At 38.7% G+C, this 17974-nt stretch overlaps 1 protein-coding gene across 2 annotated transcripts in view; it reads left to right on the forward strand.

Moving 5' to 3' along the window:
* Positions 1-17974, forward strand: part of SEL1L (SEL1L adaptor subunit of ERAD E3 ubiquitin ligase) — a 57261-nt gene that overhangs the window by 26743 nt on the left and 12544 nt on the right. The window contains exons 7-16 of one of the 2 annotated variants that reach the window (XM_034992919.1): positions 2694-2747; positions 2838-2897; positions 4852-4933; positions 5312-5466; positions 9447-9503; positions 11876-11944; positions 14526-14603; positions 15690-15752; positions 17051-17138; positions 17458-17606. In XM_034992919.1, coding sequence (XP_034848810.1) covers positions 2694-2747; positions 2838-2897; positions 4852-4933; positions 5312-5466; positions 9447-9503; positions 11876-11944; positions 14526-14603; positions 15690-15752; positions 17051-17138; positions 17458-17606 — 855 coding nt within the window. The remainder of the gene's footprint in view (positions 1-2693; positions 2748-2837; positions 2898-4851; positions 4934-5311; positions 5467-9446; positions 9504-11875; positions 11945-14525; positions 14604-15689; positions 15753-17050; positions 17139-17457; positions 17607-17974) is intronic. The other variant, XM_034992921.1, reaches the window with a different exon arrangement.

Below are 17974 nucleotides of genomic sequence, written 5' to 3' on the forward strand. Positions count from 1 at the left end.
TTTGCAGCTGCATCTTACCACAATTATACTTGTAGTTTTCCAAATTCAATCTGTACAGAATGAAACATAAAGGTATTTATTTTTTTATCTGAAATCACTCCCCATTGCCTTTTTTCCAAAGTTCAGATGCTCCAGCTTTTGGTAATCTTGGTGTTTTTTTAAAAAATATATTTTATTACAGAAGCAGTACATGTTCATTATAAGAAACTAGAAATACAAAAAAAAAACTAAGAAAGAAAACATCATATCTGTACCACACAGACCTGAACATTGGTAACATGTTAATGCATGCACACCCTTCTTGACCTTTCTCTTTGTGTATTTATACATGTGAACTTCTTATTAAAATGAGATGTCACTGTCTACTGTTCCCTTCCTTGCTCTTTCGATAAATAGCCCTCATCATTCCAGTCCAGTAGATGTAACACCCAGACTGTCTTCATAAGGCATAGAACCAAAACATTTCCTTTATCCCTGTTTTGTCCAAAGCACTATCCAGTCCAGGACTACACCTTCTGTTTGGTTGTTAATGCTAGGAGAGTCCCTGCCTTTCTTTCTTGTCTGTGCCCGAGATAGGGCCAGTTGTTCTGCAAAATGGCCTTCTTAGTTTGTCTGTTTGCTTCTTCCTTTTGTCCTTTATTTGGGGTCTTCATCATTTGTATTTCCCATAGAGGATATCACAGCTAAAGGCTGATGAACTAAAGTCAAGTATTTTTGGCTCAGACAGCCTTATAAGGGGATATTCTGCATCCCATATCACATCACACCAATTGATAAATATTCTCTGCTTGATTTCGCATGGGTAATAGTAAGATTGACACCTGGATTTAGAAGGCCACCACATTTATTTTTAAGTGCTCTCAGTAATTCAGGTTTATCGGAGGTGTGGGATTTGCTTAAATATAAAATTTCTAGTCACGGTTAGCGGAAGTCTGTTTTTAGACTGTTTAAACAATAACAGGAATTGTGACCATTTTTTTTTTTTTTTTTTAAAGATTTTACTTATTTATTTGACAGAGAGAGAGAGAGCAGGAACATGAGCAGGGGGAGTGGGAGAGGGAGAAGCAGGCTCCCTGCCAAGCAAGGAGCCCGATGCGGGGCTCGATCCCAGGACCCTGGGATCATGACCTGAGCCCAAGGCAGACGCTTAATGACTGAGCCACCCACGTGCCCCGTGACCATTGTTTTCTATAGGACTGAATATCTACCCAGTCTGCAACTCTTACACAGTTTTGGTTTAATTTATAAACAGGTTATATCTTAATTGTTCCCCCTTTGTTTTCAAAGCTTTTTTTCCCTTCTTTGTGTAAGTCAGATTTTATAAATTCACACACACATTCTTTATTCTGCAGACACATTTGGCTCTAAGAATGGTTGTACTTCTCAGGCATCGTTCCCCTCTAGTAATAGCACCCCACAGTGCCATAGTGCTTTATATGGCATATTGCAAAGCGCTCTCTCCATGGTAATTAATTCTAGCTGATGTAACAGACATAGCCCCAGGATCACACTGGCTCAACACTACAAAGAGTTACTCCTTGTTCACACCAGGGTCGATGTGGTTCCCCTGCCTATGTCACTCTCTTCCCAGTGCTGACTCAGTCAAGGGCCACTTCTGCCACATAGCTGTACCATCTGAAACATGGGGCTTTCGAGCCATCATGAAGGGAGAAGAGAGGGCTGGAGGATTTTCTATAAAGTTTGTTGTGTTTTTTTTGAAGATTTTATTTATTTATTTGACAGAGACACAGAGAGAGAGGGAACACAAGCAGGGGGAGTGGGGGAGGGAGAAGCAGGCTTCCCGCCAAGCAGGGAGCCCCATGTGGGGCTCGATCCCAGGACCCCGGGATCATGACCTGAGCCGAAGGTCCTTAACAACGGAGCCACCCGGCGCCCCTTCTGTAAAGTTTTTAATGGCCAGTCCTAAAAATGGCTTGCATCTCTCTTTGCCACGTCCTAAACACGTGACCCTACCCAAGTACAAGGGCGGGGAGGGGGCGGGGCGGGGACAGGGAGTGGCTGGGAAATGTAGAAGAGCTCATGGATTTTGATGAATGCTGGCACATGATACACCTGCCTTTCTGACTTTAGCTTTTACTTTCATGTCTTCAAGGATGGTCCTCAGTGGGCAAAGGTAGAACCTTATCAATGTATTGTTTGCTTGGTTGTAGTTTTTTGTTTTGGGGGTTTTTGTAATGAAAAATTGTGTGTGCTTCAGCATTGTGAAGTGACCTTTCTCTGTTGCCCCTGCAACATGACCCTTGCCGCCCCTTTTTATTGCTAGGATGTTTATCTTGGTAGCCTCTTACTATTTTCATTGTGTATTCTCCTTTGATAGGTAATGCGTTGATGTGATGATATAGGGGTTTTTTGGTTCTCATAATAGCTGTTGATCAAGATAAAGGAAAAGCCATGCTTAAGTGTGTTCAGCTTTGGTTTTGTAATTAATATTTTATTAAGCCTGTCTTTAATCTTCAAGCTAAACTTTTTGATTTGTTTAGTTGTATTTCATTGTGTAATTTGTAAAACCTTGAATGCATTTCTGAGGCTCCTCAATTAACCACAGTTGTACATTGGATTGTTCAAGTCTTTCAAGATCTAAAGATTCTTGCATCTTTTCATTGTTCATAAAACTATGTCTGTGGATAAACTTCCACTAGGGAAGAATTCTTACTTTTATCATTTTATTTCAGGCTCTTGGCTTTCTCTATGCCTCTGGACTTGGTGTTAATTCAAGTCAGGCAAAGGTAATATTATTAAAATTTTATTGTATACTACCATTTGAATTGGGTCAATGTGTGCCTGTGTTCACTTAAGCATATTTTGTTCTTTCCCAGGCCCTCGTATATTATACTTTTGGAGCTCTCGGGGGCAACCTAATAGCGCACATGGTTTTGGTAAGTAAGACTTTAGTAACATTGAGGAGCAGAATTTTTGGTTCATGAGGGGGGCCATAGCTTTTCTAGCTTTCATGAATGAGATGCACTTATATTCATTAAGATCAAATATTCAGTTGAACATTTTTCAAATTCTTGTTAATGGGTACAACACTTGTATCTATACATGGATGAAAATTTGCACAGTCCACAGTTTTTCTTTAAAATGATGACTTTGGCTGATTGCCCTTGTGATAAATGGCTCTTTTTTATTTTCCGTAAGTTGGAAATGTTTGTCAAAATCATTTCTTTGGTTATCACAGATTTTACATTGAAAATTGATTTATGTTTTACATTTAAATTTATACAAATAAGGAGATTGTTACAGGAATCAGCTAGAAAGGCACTTAACCCACACTGGTGTTGGAAGGAGAGGTTAAAGGAGATACTTCTGAGGAAAGAAGTAACTAAAGTAATTCTTGAGGGATAAATAGCAGTGAGTATGAATAGAAGTGGAAGGGCATTCAGACAGTAGGAGCAATATATGCAGAAGGACAGTGATGAGGGAATGTGGTGCTTGCAAGAAAATACAGGCTCTTTAGTGTGGGTGGAGAGTAGAACATCAGGAAACTTATCAGGAATCACGTAAATGGTCTGTATGTCACGCCAAGGAACTTGGACCTCATCTGTACAGACGTAAACTGCTGAAGTAGTTTAAGCCAGTGAAAAACAAGGATGTTGCTCCAACTTTCTGAAACATTCCTCACTAATTTTGAAGGGTTTTTTCCCATTGGCTTTTTTCGTCTATGGTAGGTAACATTTATTCCTCAAACAGTAAATGAAAAGTTCCTTTTAGATCAATTTTCCAGAAATTTAAAGCATATTTTTATATGGCAAAAATATGTTACATTGGGGAGGGTATGTGCTATGGTGAGCGCTGTGAATTGTGTCAGACTGTTGAATCACAGACCTGTACCTCTGAAACAAATAATACATTATATGTTAAAAAAAAAAAAAAGGAAAAGAAAAAGATAGTAGGAAGGGAAAAATGAAGGGGGGGAAATCGGAGGGGGAGACGAACCATGAGAGACTATGGACTCTGAGAAACAAACTGAGGGTTCTAGAGGGGAGGGGGTGGGGGGATGGGTTAGCCTGGTGATGGGTATTAAAGAGGGCACGTATTGAATGGAGCACTGGGTGTTATATGCAAACAATGAATCATGGAACACTACATCAGAAACTCATGATGTAATGTATGGTGATTAACATAATAAAATAAAATTTAAAAAAATTTTTTTAAAAATATGTTAAATATTTCTGACCAATATCTTTTTTTTTATTTACCAATCTTCTTGAATAGTGACTACAGAATAAGAACATTAAATATTATACACGTTATTATACAGTAGTGCCCTAAGAATTGTTAAAGATTGTAAAGTTATTTAAGTCTGTGCTGAATGACTCAAGAGAGCTCTACTTTTTTTTGTTCTGTTCTTTATAGTTAGCTATCTTCCTCCTCAGTCTGAAATCATTTTTTGCTCATGTTACTGTGCCTGCTCCTAGTAGTCTCTCATCTTCCCTATTTTGCTCGTTTGTTGCTTCTTTCCTCGTTTGGTAGATTAACCCATTTTTGTTAAAATCAGGTTTAAAATAAGATTAGAATGTGTTCTAAGCAAGAACCTAAGTAATTTTCTCTTGCACGTGAGATGTGCACATTTCATCCATAAAGTTCACGGCATCTATTTTGATTTCTTTGGGAACTTTATTATTTCCTAGTTCTTACCTATAGTCTGGTTTTTGGGGTTGCTGAATAAATTACCTCAGAACCTAAAACTCAGGATAAACGAGGTGGTAATATACTGGGATCAAGGGACTGCAGAAGTACGTCCTGAGTGCGGGTGGCTTCATTCATTCCGACAAGAATGCCAGTGAAGCGTGTGAACCTGCAGTCTTCTCACTGGAGCTTGTCTCACAGGGTTATCGGTACTGGGCTGGCATCGGAGTCCTCCAGAGTTGCGAATCAGCACTGACTCACTATCGTCTTGTTGCCAATCATGGTATCTATTTTTTTTGCCTTTCACCTTATCAGAAGAAACAGAAAACAGAATGGAATTAACTTCAAATACATCTGTTTTTGTTGTACTACTTGAAATAATCATGATGACTCTTAAATGGAATGATCTTTACACTAGTTGACTAAGATCTCCTTTGTGTGTGTGTGCGCGTGCATGTGCGCACGCGTACATGTACACTTTGGATTCCACTTACTAAATATTTTGTGGAAAACGCTGGGTCTGTATAGATTACTATTTTGTAATCTATAGATTACTGTTAGCATAGTGTCTGTAAGTGTTTGGCAGCTGAAATTCTACTTCCTTCTGTGGAACAATCCTTCTGACCTTCCTCCATGTTAATTACTTCATCGCCCTGTTTAGTTGCTAGTGATATCTCGCTGACAGGAGGCTCAGTAGTACAGAGAATACGGCTGCCTGACGAGGTGGAAAATCCAGGAATGAATAGTGGAATGCTGGAAGAAGATTTGATTCAATACTATCAGTTCCTAGCAGAAAAAGGTGATGTACAAGCGCAGGTATGTGTTTAACATCTCATGATGTTTGTCACTGCGTTGTAACAGTCGTGGGGCAAGCACTTACATCCATAAGAAACATTTCCATTGCTCTGAGCCGTTATTAACTACATATTAGAATCACCTGAGTAGCATTATTTTTAAAAGTACCAAGAGTCTCATACTGTCAAGACATTTCCATTTGGATGCATCGAGGTTGTAGGCTAGGCATTGATAGTTCATAGAAGCTGACCAGGCGATTGCACCATGGTTGGAAACCACTGCTTGAACAGAGCAGTGTCTTGATGATGAAGGCTCTTATTGGAGTCACCAAGGATGAAAACTGCCACTTTCTTTCAACAAAAAGTCTCTGGAACATTTGGAATTTCAGATGCCCTTCAGAGCCATTTACTGTTCATGTTTCCTTTGCTCATCTTAGACCATAATTTCCTCAAGGTCAAGGACAGAAGTAACCTTGTTCAATGTAAATTGTAATGGTATATCCATCAAAGTACCGTGTATAATTTGTTATTTGATAATCCTGAAATAAAAAAGAGGACTTCAACATTTCCCTTTTTTTCTATGCAGTTTACAGGTCTTTTCTGATTTAGACACATAGAGACATGAGTATTAGATACTTTTTAAGAACAATTGATTTTAAGACTTAACAGAAGAGACTCTTATGATTTAAAAAAAAAAAAAAAACTATAGTGAAAGATCCAAATCTTAGCTCATAGAAATTTTAATAAAGTTATCTTGTCTAATTAAACATCTGTCTTTTACATCAGAGGCCAGTTAAAATTCAAAACTATCTAAAAGCCCCAAAATAGGGAATTATTTAGCTCAATTATGACACTTCCATGTATGGAATTTTATGCAACCATTAAAAATTATGTAGAATACTACTTACTATGGAAAGCTGACTTTGGTGTATTCAGTGGAAAACTCAAGCTAAAAAAATCCATATGTGGTATAGTATATCATTTTGTTCTTTTTACTACTTGAATTGCAACTTTAATACAGAAAAGTATAAAAATCAGAAGCCTACAGCCCCCCTGATTGAGCACCAGGTGAGCCTCCTGTGAAGCATAGCTAGCATCCCAGCAGCGGCCCCCGCCCGCCTGGTGGGTTGCCCTCTGAGCTGACTTCTACCACTATGGATCAGTTTGTCCTGGCTTTGAATTTTACGTTAAAAAAAAAAATCATACAGCATTTTTTGGTATCACCTTCTTTTGCTCAGCATTATGTTTATGAAATCAATCCATGTGTTTTCATGTAGCTGAAATTCATTCATTTACATTGCCCTGTAGTATTTCATTGTATAAAAATCCCACAGCTTATTTACCCATTTTACTCTTCCCAGATCTGGGCGATTGCAAATAATGCTCTGTGCATATTCTCTTGCATGTCTTGTGCATCAGTACTGTCTTAAATTTCTATAACTTTATAGATCTTGATATGTGATAGAATACATTTCCCTGCTGTCATAGTTTTCATGATATTTAGCTCTAATATTCATTGTGATTCTTCTGACCCATGTGTAATTTTAGAAGTGCATTGCTTAGTTTTCATATAAATGGGAGATTTATTACTTACCCTTTGTGTTGATTTCTAGCTTAATCCACTGTGGTCAGAATATTCTCTGTATGGGGCACCTGGGAGGGCACAGTCAGCTAAGCATCTGACTCCTGGTTTTTGCTCAGGTTGTGAGATCAAGCGCTGTGTCGGGCTTCACACTCATTGCAGAATCTCCTTAAGATTCCCTCTCCCTGGGGCTCCTGGGTGGCTCAGTTGGTTAAGCGTCTGCCTTCAGCTCAGGGCATGATCCCAGGGTGCTGGGATCGAGCCCCATGTTGGGCTCCCTGCTCAGCGGGGAGCCTGCATCTAAATAAAATAAGAATATGCTATGTATGATTTCATTTGTGTGGGATTTCCTGAGACTTGCTTTATGATCCATTGTTTGGGCAAATTTCGTGTGCTAAAGAGAATATAAATTTTTTTTTTTTTAAAGATTTTATTTATTTATTTGAGAGAGAGAGAATGAGAGACAGAGAGCACGAGAGGGAAGAGGGTCAGAGGGAGAAGCAGACTCCCTGCCGAGCAGGGAGCCCGATGCGGGACTCGATCCCGGGACTCCAGGATCATGACCTGAGCCGAAGGCAGTCGCTTAACCAACTGAGCCACCCAGGCGCCCAAGAGAATATAAATTTTACAGTCTTTGGGTATAGTGTTATGTGTCAATTGAGTTATGTTTCTTAATCCTGTTGTTCAAATCTTGTGAATCCTTACTGAATTTGTCTGCTTTTTCTGTCCAGTGCTGAGACAGTATTGTTTAAATTGCCCCCTTGGTGTGCATATGTCTGTGTCTTCTTGTATTTCTATCAATTTTGATTTATGTATGTTAGGCCATGTAGATTGCATATAGACTTAATACTGTTATCTTTTTGTTAAACTAGCTTGTATATCATGAAATGTCCTCTTTTATCTCCAGAAATGTTTTTTGCTTTATTTATTTATTTTTTTTTTTTTAAAGATTTTATTTATTTATTTGAGAGAGAGGATGAGAGGAGAGAGAGAGGGCACATGAGAGGGGGGAGGGTCAGAGGCAGAAGCAGGCTCCCTGCTGAGCAGGGAGCCCGATGCGGGACTCGATCCCGGGACTCCAGGATCATGACCTGAGCCGAAGGCAGCCGCTTAACCAACTGAGCCACCCAGGCGCCCTGTTTTTTGCTTTAAATTGTACTTTGTCTGGTACTAGCCAGCTATGCCACTTTCTTTTGGTTAGTATTTACATGGAATATCTTTTCTATCTTTTGTATTCATCTCTTATGTTTAAGGTATGTCTCTTGGAAGCATCATCGGACTACTTTTACTTTTTTTTTTATCCATTCTGACAGTCTTTTAATTGAAAGTAATGAATATTTGTGTTTACATTTTCTATGTTGCTTGCTTTCTTTCATTTTGCTTTTCCATGCTTCTTTATGTGTCTTTTCTTACATTTTCTTGGTTTCAGTGTTTTGGTGTTGTACCTCCTCCCCTCTACTAAGGTGATGATAGTTGGACTTTGTTTTACTACTCTTTTATCAAAGTCTAGTATGAATGAGCACTTTTACCATTTCTTGGACAATGCAAACTTTAGAGTACTCTGTATGTGTTATAATTCTATATATTTTTGGATCCTGCAAGATATTATTCTTGTATACAGTCCATATAATTAGATTTATTCATAAGTTTAACTTTCTTTTTTTAAAGATTTTATTTATTTATTTGACAGAGAGAGAGAGACAGCGAGAGAGGGAACACAAGCAGGGGGAGTGGGAGAGGGAGAAGCAGGCTTCCTGCGGAGCAGGGAGCCCGATGTGGGGCTCGATCCCAGGACCCTGGGATCATGACCTGAGCCAAAGGCAGATGCTTAACGACTAAGCCACCCAGGCTCCCCCTATAAGTTTAACTTTCCATCCCTCTTTACTTCTTACTGCCAGGCTTCCCAGGATAATTTTCCTTCCTTCTAAAGAACATCCTTTAAGGGGGGCCTGGGTGGCTCAGTCGTTAAGCGTCTGCCTTCGGCTCAGGTCATGATCCCAGGGTCCTGGGACCGAGCCCCGCATTGGGCTCCCTGCTTGGCGGGAAGCCTGCTTCTCCCCCTCCCACTCCCCCTGCTTGTGTTCCCTCTCTCGCTGTCTCTCTCTCTGTTAAGTAAATAAATAAAATCTTAAAAAAAAAAAATCCTTCAGTACTTCCTTTAGAGTGAGTTCATTGGTGACAAATTCAGTTTTGGTTTGCCTTTATTTCAGAAAGATACCTTGTAATTAAAAGCAGGCATTTTCAGTTTTTAAAAAATGTAGGTTTAAGTAGAGTAATATCTTCAGGAGTTAAGACTTAAGTCTTCACTTTTTTGAATTCTGAAGAGAAGCATTTTTATGACCAAATGATTTCTTACTGGTCTAATTTAATGACACACCAGATGCTACCATTTACTTTTGCTCATTTTTGTTAATTTTCAGGTTGGTCTGGGACAACTGCATCTGCACGGAGGGCGTGGAGTAGAACAAAATCATCAGGTAACTTTCTTGTTCCCAGGGCTTTGTACTTCACGTTGTAGAAAGAAACAGTGCTCTAGATGTATTTTTTATCAATGACAATATCAAGTTCATGTTACTTAGTCATCACAAATGATCTTTCAAGATCCATCTAACCCCTGAGAAAACTGAAGACTAAAAATGTGATTATACCTCATAGTTGTGGGAAGGGTTTTTTAAATTCTGAAACCTAGTTCTCAATATTGCCAAAAATACATACACAGTATCTTGGTTTCCTATGGTTATGTAGTAGAAGTACGTCTTAAAACTCCTATTAGAAAATATTTCAGGGGTGTCTGGGTGGCTCAGTTGGTTACATGTCTGCCTTTGGCTCAGGTCATGATTCCAGGGTTCTGGAATCAAGCCTCGCATCCGGCTCCCTGCTCCTTGGGGAGCCTGATTCTCCCTCCCCACCCATGAATAAATAAATAAAATCTTTGAAAAAAAAAATTTCATGGAACCGAGGAAAAGTCATTGTTGAGTTTGTGAGAAATTAGGAGTATACAACTATAGCAGTCAGATCTGTACCCAGCTTTTGTGTGCTTTATGCCCTAAATCTTGCTCATCTCTTCCCTTGTATCCGTCAGTACACCTGCCACTTGTAGTCATCTCCTGCTTGCATTTCCTAAGCAGCAGCCTATGTTTGTAAACCACACACCTAATTCTGTGGTTCCCTTGCTTAAAACTCGAGTGGTCCGTGATTATCAGTTGCTTAAAAACCAAAACCTTTATTTAACATGATTTCCAGGATTTGTACCAGTCTCTGTTTCCCTTCCCTTGCTTTCTGAGTCACAGGCACATTTACCTTTTCTCAGGTCTTTGAAAATATGAAGAAACTATCTCAGTATTTCTGGAATGCTAGTCCCTCTGTCTAGAGTGAATATTATCCCACCTCCTTTCTTTACGTAGCTAATTCCTACTCATCCTCCAGAATTCATCTCCAATCTCTTCCCCTAAAATGTTTCTCTAGTCTCCTAACCCCACTCCAGGAATAGGTCATGTACCACAGTTAAAATTTCTGAAAATGTGTATTTATGGCCCTTACCCATTGTAAATTTGCCAATTATGTAATTAAGTTTTTTCCTCTGCTAGAACTTAAGTTGCAAAAGAACACGGACTTTGCCACTTTATTCCCAGCACCTGACGATGCCTAGCACATAATGAGTTCTTGATAAATGTTATTCTGCCATAACAGTTAAACATTCTAATTAAGGTTATTTCATTTCCATATCTCATCAGCTTTAAGAAGTAGATCATAAAATACACTTGTCACTTAAAACTATACCAAATACCCATGGTTTGTTTTTTTTAATTCAGATGGCATTTTGACTGCTTTCATTATCTTTAGGTCATTCAAATGTATGTCATTAGGCCAGATGAACTGGCTAATAAAAATGTCAGGTGAGATAATTCCGGATGACAAGTTTGCTGCATACCTTTTTTACAAGTTTTGGGATATCCTTGGTGTATGCTGCTTACTTGTGAAATGCCTACACAACAATAAATTTTTTCACCAGCTTCTCAGAAGGAATAAAAGGAGTTCCCAGTATATAACTGCATTAATTCATCAATAGTTCGTGTGCCTGCTATGCGCCTATTCACTGCTAGGCATTCAGAATACAATGCTAGACAAAATAGCTTTGGTCTTTTTGTCCTTACAGAGCGTCAAGTTTAATAGAACTAGAATATTAGGTATTTTTTTAAATAATCACACCAACAGACATGTAATAAATTGTGATTATTGTTATTAAGGAGAATGAAAGGGTCCATAACAGGTTAATAAGTGGGAGGTGGCAGTTGTCTCTGAGGAGAAATGGATGACATTTAAGTCGAGCCTGGAGGTAAGATCATTCCAGGCCAGAAAGAGGGGTATGTGTGTAGGTCCTGAGGCAGGAAGGACCAGAGTGCAGAGAGCAAGCTGAACAGTACTGAGGTAAACAGTGTCTGATCACGCCAGTATAGCCCCTGCAAGACTTCGAGGGGCTGTAAGGACCAGCATATTAAGTGTTTTGAACTGTTGCTTTGGGTGACCAAACACTAAAGGCAGGAGACCAAGTAGGGGAGTGTTCCAGAAGTTCCGGGGGAGATAATGTAACTTAGCCTAGAATTGTGGTCGTGGAGGATCATGGGTGGATTCAAGCAGAATTTGGTGGTGAAAGTTACAGGATTCAGTGGTGGATTAGGCGTGAAGAGGGGTGGGTACCTTGAGCAACCAAGAGATGTCATGCTGCTATTTAAACTGAGATACTGCCATATTACAAGATTTTTTAAATGTTCCGAAATTATTATTTTGGTTAAAAGCCAAAGGCAGGTTCTGTAAAAACTAATTATTTTAATAAATTCTTTTCTCACAGAGAGCATTTGACTACTTCAATTTAGCAGCTAATGCTGGCAATTCACATGCGATGGCCTTCTTGGGAAAGGTACTGTATGTTCTGTGACTGTTTTACATAATCGCAAGAGGTGTTTGCATAATAAGCACATGTTGTCAAACTCAACCCCCAAAAAACAAATAAGTCAAAAAATGGGGAGAAGACACTTCCTAAAAGAAGACATACAAATGGCTAACAGACACAGGAAAAAATATTCATCATCATTAGCCATCAGGGAAATTCAGATCAAAACCACACTGAAATACCACCTTACACCAGTTAGAATGGCAAAAATTGACAAGGCAAGAAACAACAAATGTTGGAGAGGTTGTGGAGAAAGGGGACCTCTCTTACACTGTTGATGGGAATGCAAGTTGGTACAGCCACTTTGGAAAACAGTGTGGAGGTGCCTCAAAAAATTAAAAATAGAGCTACCCTATGATTCAGCAATTGCACTACTGGATATAGATGTAGTGAAAAGAAGGGACATATGCACCACAGTGTTCATAGCAGCAATGTCCACAATAACCAAACTGTGGAAAGAGCCGAGATGCCCTTCAACAGATGAATGGATAAAGAGGATGTGGTCCATATATACAATGGAATATTACTCAGCCATCAGAAAGGATGAATACCCAACTTTTGCATCAACATGGATGGGACTAGAGGAAGATTATGCTAAGTGAAATAAGTCAAGCAGAGAAAGTCAATTATCATATGGTTCTACTTATATGTGGAATATAAGGAATAGCATGGAGGACATTAGGAGAAGGAAGGGAAAAATGAAGGGGGGAAATTGGAGGGGGAGACGAACCATGAGAGAATAAGAACGCCAAGAAACAAACAGGGTTTTAGAGGGGAGAGGGGTGGGGGGATGGGTATTTATGAGGGCACATATTGCATGGAGTACTGGGTGTTACACGCAAACAATGAATCATGGAATACTACATCAAAAACTAATGATGTACTGTATGGTGACTAACATAACATAATAAAAAAAACAACAAAAATAAAATTTTTTTCTATTTTTCATAAGTCTTTAAAAAAAAATAAACATGTTGTAGTTACAATCTACAGTTTACCAAAAATAAACTGGAAATAAAATTTCCAATACAAGGATATTGTGTCTTGTGGTAAGGTAAGTGATTTCGAGGCATTTTCTTAGGTAACATAAGGGAAACAGCATTTCCTCATCAGTATGTTAATTTTCTGTTGAAATTAGCTATCACTGAGCTCCTACTTTGTGTGTATCATACACAATAATGAGGGATTTTTTTCTTTTTGCTGTGCAGTAGTTTTTTTTTTGCTAAGTCTGTCATAATTGCCTGTTTTCTTCTGTGCTGAGTAGAGGCCACTAGAGTTTGTCAGCATTTGTCTGCAGGCTTTAATCATCCTCAGTGTGACAGCCATCACTCACCTGTCAGTGTGGTTCTTTTCTAAGCAAGGAAACACCGAAGTCTGGAGACCTAACAAGTAGATTCCATGTGACATGGCACCGTTTCAGAACTTCCTTTTTCATTATTTTGAAAACAAATACAGTATACATCAGTGGATATTTACATCCATAACCAAATCCTAAGGTTAGGATGCTCAGGTAGAATAAATCTGTCACAAAGATTCTTACAAATAGAAAAAAAATCTCATCAGTATTTGCCACATAATCACAACCAGTTATTTGGGGCCTGAGAACCGTACATGTAGACATCCCAACTATTATAGCATCGAAATTAGTATTCCCCATCTGTTTTTGTTAAGCCTTTAAGAACTTTCCATTCTAGCCCTTTCAGTTCTTGCTCTGAATTCCTAATTAACCCTATCTCAAAAAAAGATTTCCATTTCCGTTTTCTTAATGTATACGTGGATGAAAACAGTCTCAGTCATTCTGTTCTTCTTTCTCTTGGCCATTTTATCATGTTCTGTACCTGGTACTCTAATCATTCAGTGCTTGAAACCTTTTAAAATAACCTTTTAGTTATTTCTTTTCCTGAACTTAAGACCTATCCTGTATCTTACCCTGAGGGAAGTCATGGTGGAAGAGAGAGGGAAGTGGGCATTGCCAACAGCACCCGTTTCTCTTGCACTGACCCCAAGCAACTCAACAACCATTTGACTGCCCTGGGATAGAGTGAGAGAAAAGATTCACCTTGAGTTAAAGGTTTTCTCCCCTGAGATTGATCTATGAACTGATTTTAATATATTCACATTTGTAAAAAAGTCAAATTTGTTATGGCAAAGAAGATATAATACTATTGTTTACTTTTAAGGTTTTGCTTTTAAATCTAAAATGTCATATGGGGGGCGCCTGGGTGGCTCAGTTGGTTAAGCGACTGCCTTCAGCTCAGGTCATGATCCTGGAGTCCCTGGATCGAGTCCCGCATCGGGCTCCCTGCTCGGCAGGGAGTCTGCTTCTCCCTCTGACCCTCCCCCCTCTCATGTACTCGCTCTCTCTCATTCTCTCTCTCTCAAATAAATAAATAAAATCTTTAAAAAAATAAAATAAAATGTCATATGGGGAATTTTAAACTGTTCAAAGATTTCATGATATCTAACAAAAACCAGAATGAGATGAGAGAGAAATACATTATAGGTGAGAGGGGTATAGTGCTTAATAAAATTAGGCTCTGTTTTCCAGATGTATTCAGAGGGAAGTGATATTGTACCACAGAGTAATGAGACAGCTCTTCACTACTTTAAGAAAGCTGCTGACATGGTAAGACCTCATGATTCAGTGTATTGAAATATGTGCCATATTATTATTATTTTAATAAATAAGTCTATTATACTGAAAGATTAGTGTTAACCAACTCATGCCTCAAATTATTGAAAGCACTTATGTAAATGTGATTCATGGGAATGGACTGGCTAGAAAAAAAACTTTCCAGTAAAAAGTAATTTATTTGGGGGGGGGGAACAAATTATTGAGTATTAAGCCTCTGTTTCAATTTCATTGAGAAGTTTCCTCATCAGGGAAATACTGATTTTAGTAATGCAATTGAGAGTTATTATAATTTGCCCTATTTGTTTTGCAACTTGAGGTTTAAAACTTACATAACTGGGTACTTTCGATAATCATAAATATAAAACTTAGGCTTTCTTTGGCCCAGAGAAAACTACATATGAATATTTAAGACCCTATATGCCTCCATTGTGTATGCTTTTCTTCTCGCCAGCTACATACTACTTCAGTTCCAAATGTCAGTTGAGTATTTCCCAAGGGAGTGCTGTGACACTTTTTAAAAGATGGCCCTGTCCGTCCAAGTTTAGGTTGAATTTTGGATTTTTCTCTTTCAGGTCTCAAAACAATGATTATCTTTGTTCTGTGACACTCCAGTAATCTTAAGTGTATTTTGCCACCTGGTCCCAATATTGCTGTTTTACATGGTGGTTGACTTTCCACCATGGCATCTTCCTTCTTTATTGGGGAGGGAAGTTACCAATGAAAAACTACCCAAAAAGTGACCTACTTTTAATTTTAAGAAGAAGAACTACATTAGTCATGTGTTCTATCATAAACTCATGGAACAGATGGTCATAAGATAAGTCACCAAAATTTAATTCTAGATAAATGTACTGTTTCCTCTTTTTCAGCAAATTACTGAAGACCCCCCAATACTCTGAAAGTCAGTATTACATTTAGCCTGCTGGGAAGGAGAATTTTGAATTGAAAAAATGCAAAGACATTTTTTGAATATGCTTGTAACTCATTTCTTTGGTAGTCATTTATTCTTGGCTGTTTGGGGTTTTTTGTTTTTTGTTTTTTAATGAGTCCTTTCCCTCTTTTGTCTCTGGTTTGCAGGGAAACCCAGTCGGACAGAGTGGACTCGGAATGGCTTACCTCTATGGGAGAGGAGTTCAAGTTGTAAGTTTTCAGTCTTAACATTCTGACTTAAACAAGCAGTCAGCTGGTGAGGTAGGGAAGTTTAACTAGCTAGCTTCCAGCCGGGTTGAAATCCTTCCTTTATGTCTAGAGCTGAACATTTTCCTGTTCTCTGAGTACCCAGCACCCTCCATACTAACTGCCTTCTTCGAATGGCTCTGTCTCTGACACTTTCCGCTAAAGATGTGAAGCTAGTTCTCATTCTGTCTGTGCTGTCTGCCCTACCTATGCTTCCATCTCTCCAAGACTTCTCCCTCCCTATTTCTTCACTCGAGCCTGAGAAAGTGCTTGTCCCTCCCATTTAGAAGGACAAAAGCTTTCTGTTCTATTCTTTGCCCTTCTAGCTACTACCTCTCTTCTCTCCAGTCCGTCACTACAAAGCCAGGTTTCTCCAAACAATGAACTATATTAGTGGCCACCACTCACTCTTCAGGTCTCAGCAGTCAGGCTTGTGCTTCATGAAACTGCTCTATGCAGGTCACCAGTAACTTCCCAAATGTCAACTCCTATTGACTTTTTGGTTCTATGTCACTTGAACTCTTTCTTCCCTGGAATTCTGCAAGTTCTCTTGGTTTTCCTAGGCCATTGCTTCTCATTCTTCTGTACTACTTCCTCATGTTGGATGCCCCGAGATTCTCATTGCTGCCCTCTTCTCTATGATCTCTCCAAGTAAAATGTATTTAATTTGGGCCTGCCATGAAGAGTTAGGTTTAGGATTCCAATCTGTAGGTGTTCCCTGGCACAGAAGACAGTAGTGTGTTCTCAAGTTGATTCCTTCTAGTCATTTTAGGACACTAAAATTCAGTAGTGATCTTTGTTTTAATTTTTCTCAGAGGATAGTTATGATATTTGAAATCTAATAATCAGATAGTGCTTGATAAGCTACACAGGGAAAGAATGAATAAGGAGAAAATAATTTTCCTTTTTTAATGTTAGAAAAATTGAAGTTTAAAAAAGATTTGTTGGTTAATAGGAAAGATAAGAGTGTTTCTTAAGTCCTGGTCTTGTGTTCCAAGGTTTCTCCAAAGAACCAGAACTAGCGTTGTGTAGGCTTTCTGAGAGTGAACATACAGATTGTTCACAGTCTTAAATATATTAACTCCTCTGTGACATAGACTACCATCTGTATATTATAAAAAAATTAGAAGGTAGTCTTTTTAATGGCTCTTTGAGAATATCTTATATGTGTTTTTTTAACTTTTTAATGAATGACTAACTTCTGAGTATATCAACCTTTTGAGTTTTCTCATCGTGTGACCATGTGACCTCTTTTCCTACAGAATTATGATCTGGCACTAAAGTATTTCCAGAAAGCTGCTGAACAAGGCTGGGTGGATGGGCAACTGCAGCTTGGCTCTATGTACTATAGTAAGTAACGTTGGCATTAAACGCTGTGTATACCGACAGCTAAATTACTAATTTTCCACCAGATGCCACTGTGATAAATGAGAGCTCTCGCATTCTGGCTGATTAATATTCTCCCAATTCAATGATTGTGCATCTTGTTTTTCATTGTAAATAATGTTAATCTGTATAATATACTAAACTGCATTAGTAGGATTCACATCTTTCCTGAGTAAGAATTCTGAATTTCATTTGATTTTACTCATTATTTAAGGCTTCTCTGGTGCTTCAGCTAAATCTTCGTTAAGACTATTTCTGACCTTTCGTGTGATTTTCCTTACAGATGGCATTGGAGTCAAGAGGGATTATAAACAGGCCTTGAAGTATTTTAATTTAGCTTCTCAGGGAGGCCACATCTTGGCTTTCTATAACCTAGCCCAGATGCACGCCAGCGGCACAGGTGTGATGCGATCGTGTCACACTGCGGTGGAGGTAAGGGCTTTTCTACTGACTTGTACACAGGAAATTAATTTTCTCAAGAGGAAAATCTGTCGTTTTAATTCTGCTTTTTTTGCATGATTTTTTCTCAAGTAGAAACAGACTCAACCTATTAGTTTTGATACAGTGAGGGAAGACTCAGGGCCTGTGTGTCACTGTCATGCTTCTTTATCTCATGTGTCTCTCCCCACTAGAATCCGCATCTATGAGGACAGGTGGTGGTGTCTGCAGTTTCTTTAGCACCTAGAAAGCATCTGAAACAACACCAAAAAAGTCTGTGTTGAATGAATGTTGTAAAGGGGAATGCTGATGTCTCCCAAAGGGAGCTTTTCCTTTTAGCTCTTTCATAACTGGCACTTCAC

The sequence above is a fragment of the Mirounga leonina genome, unplaced genomic scaffold (genome assembly GCF_011800145.1).
Source record: "Mirounga leonina isolate KUSES-001 unplaced genomic scaffold, KU_Mleo_1.0 Mir_82, whole genome shotgun sequence".
Classification (NCBI taxonomy): Eukaryota; Metazoa; Chordata; class Mammalia; order Carnivora; family Phocidae; genus Mirounga; species Mirounga leonina.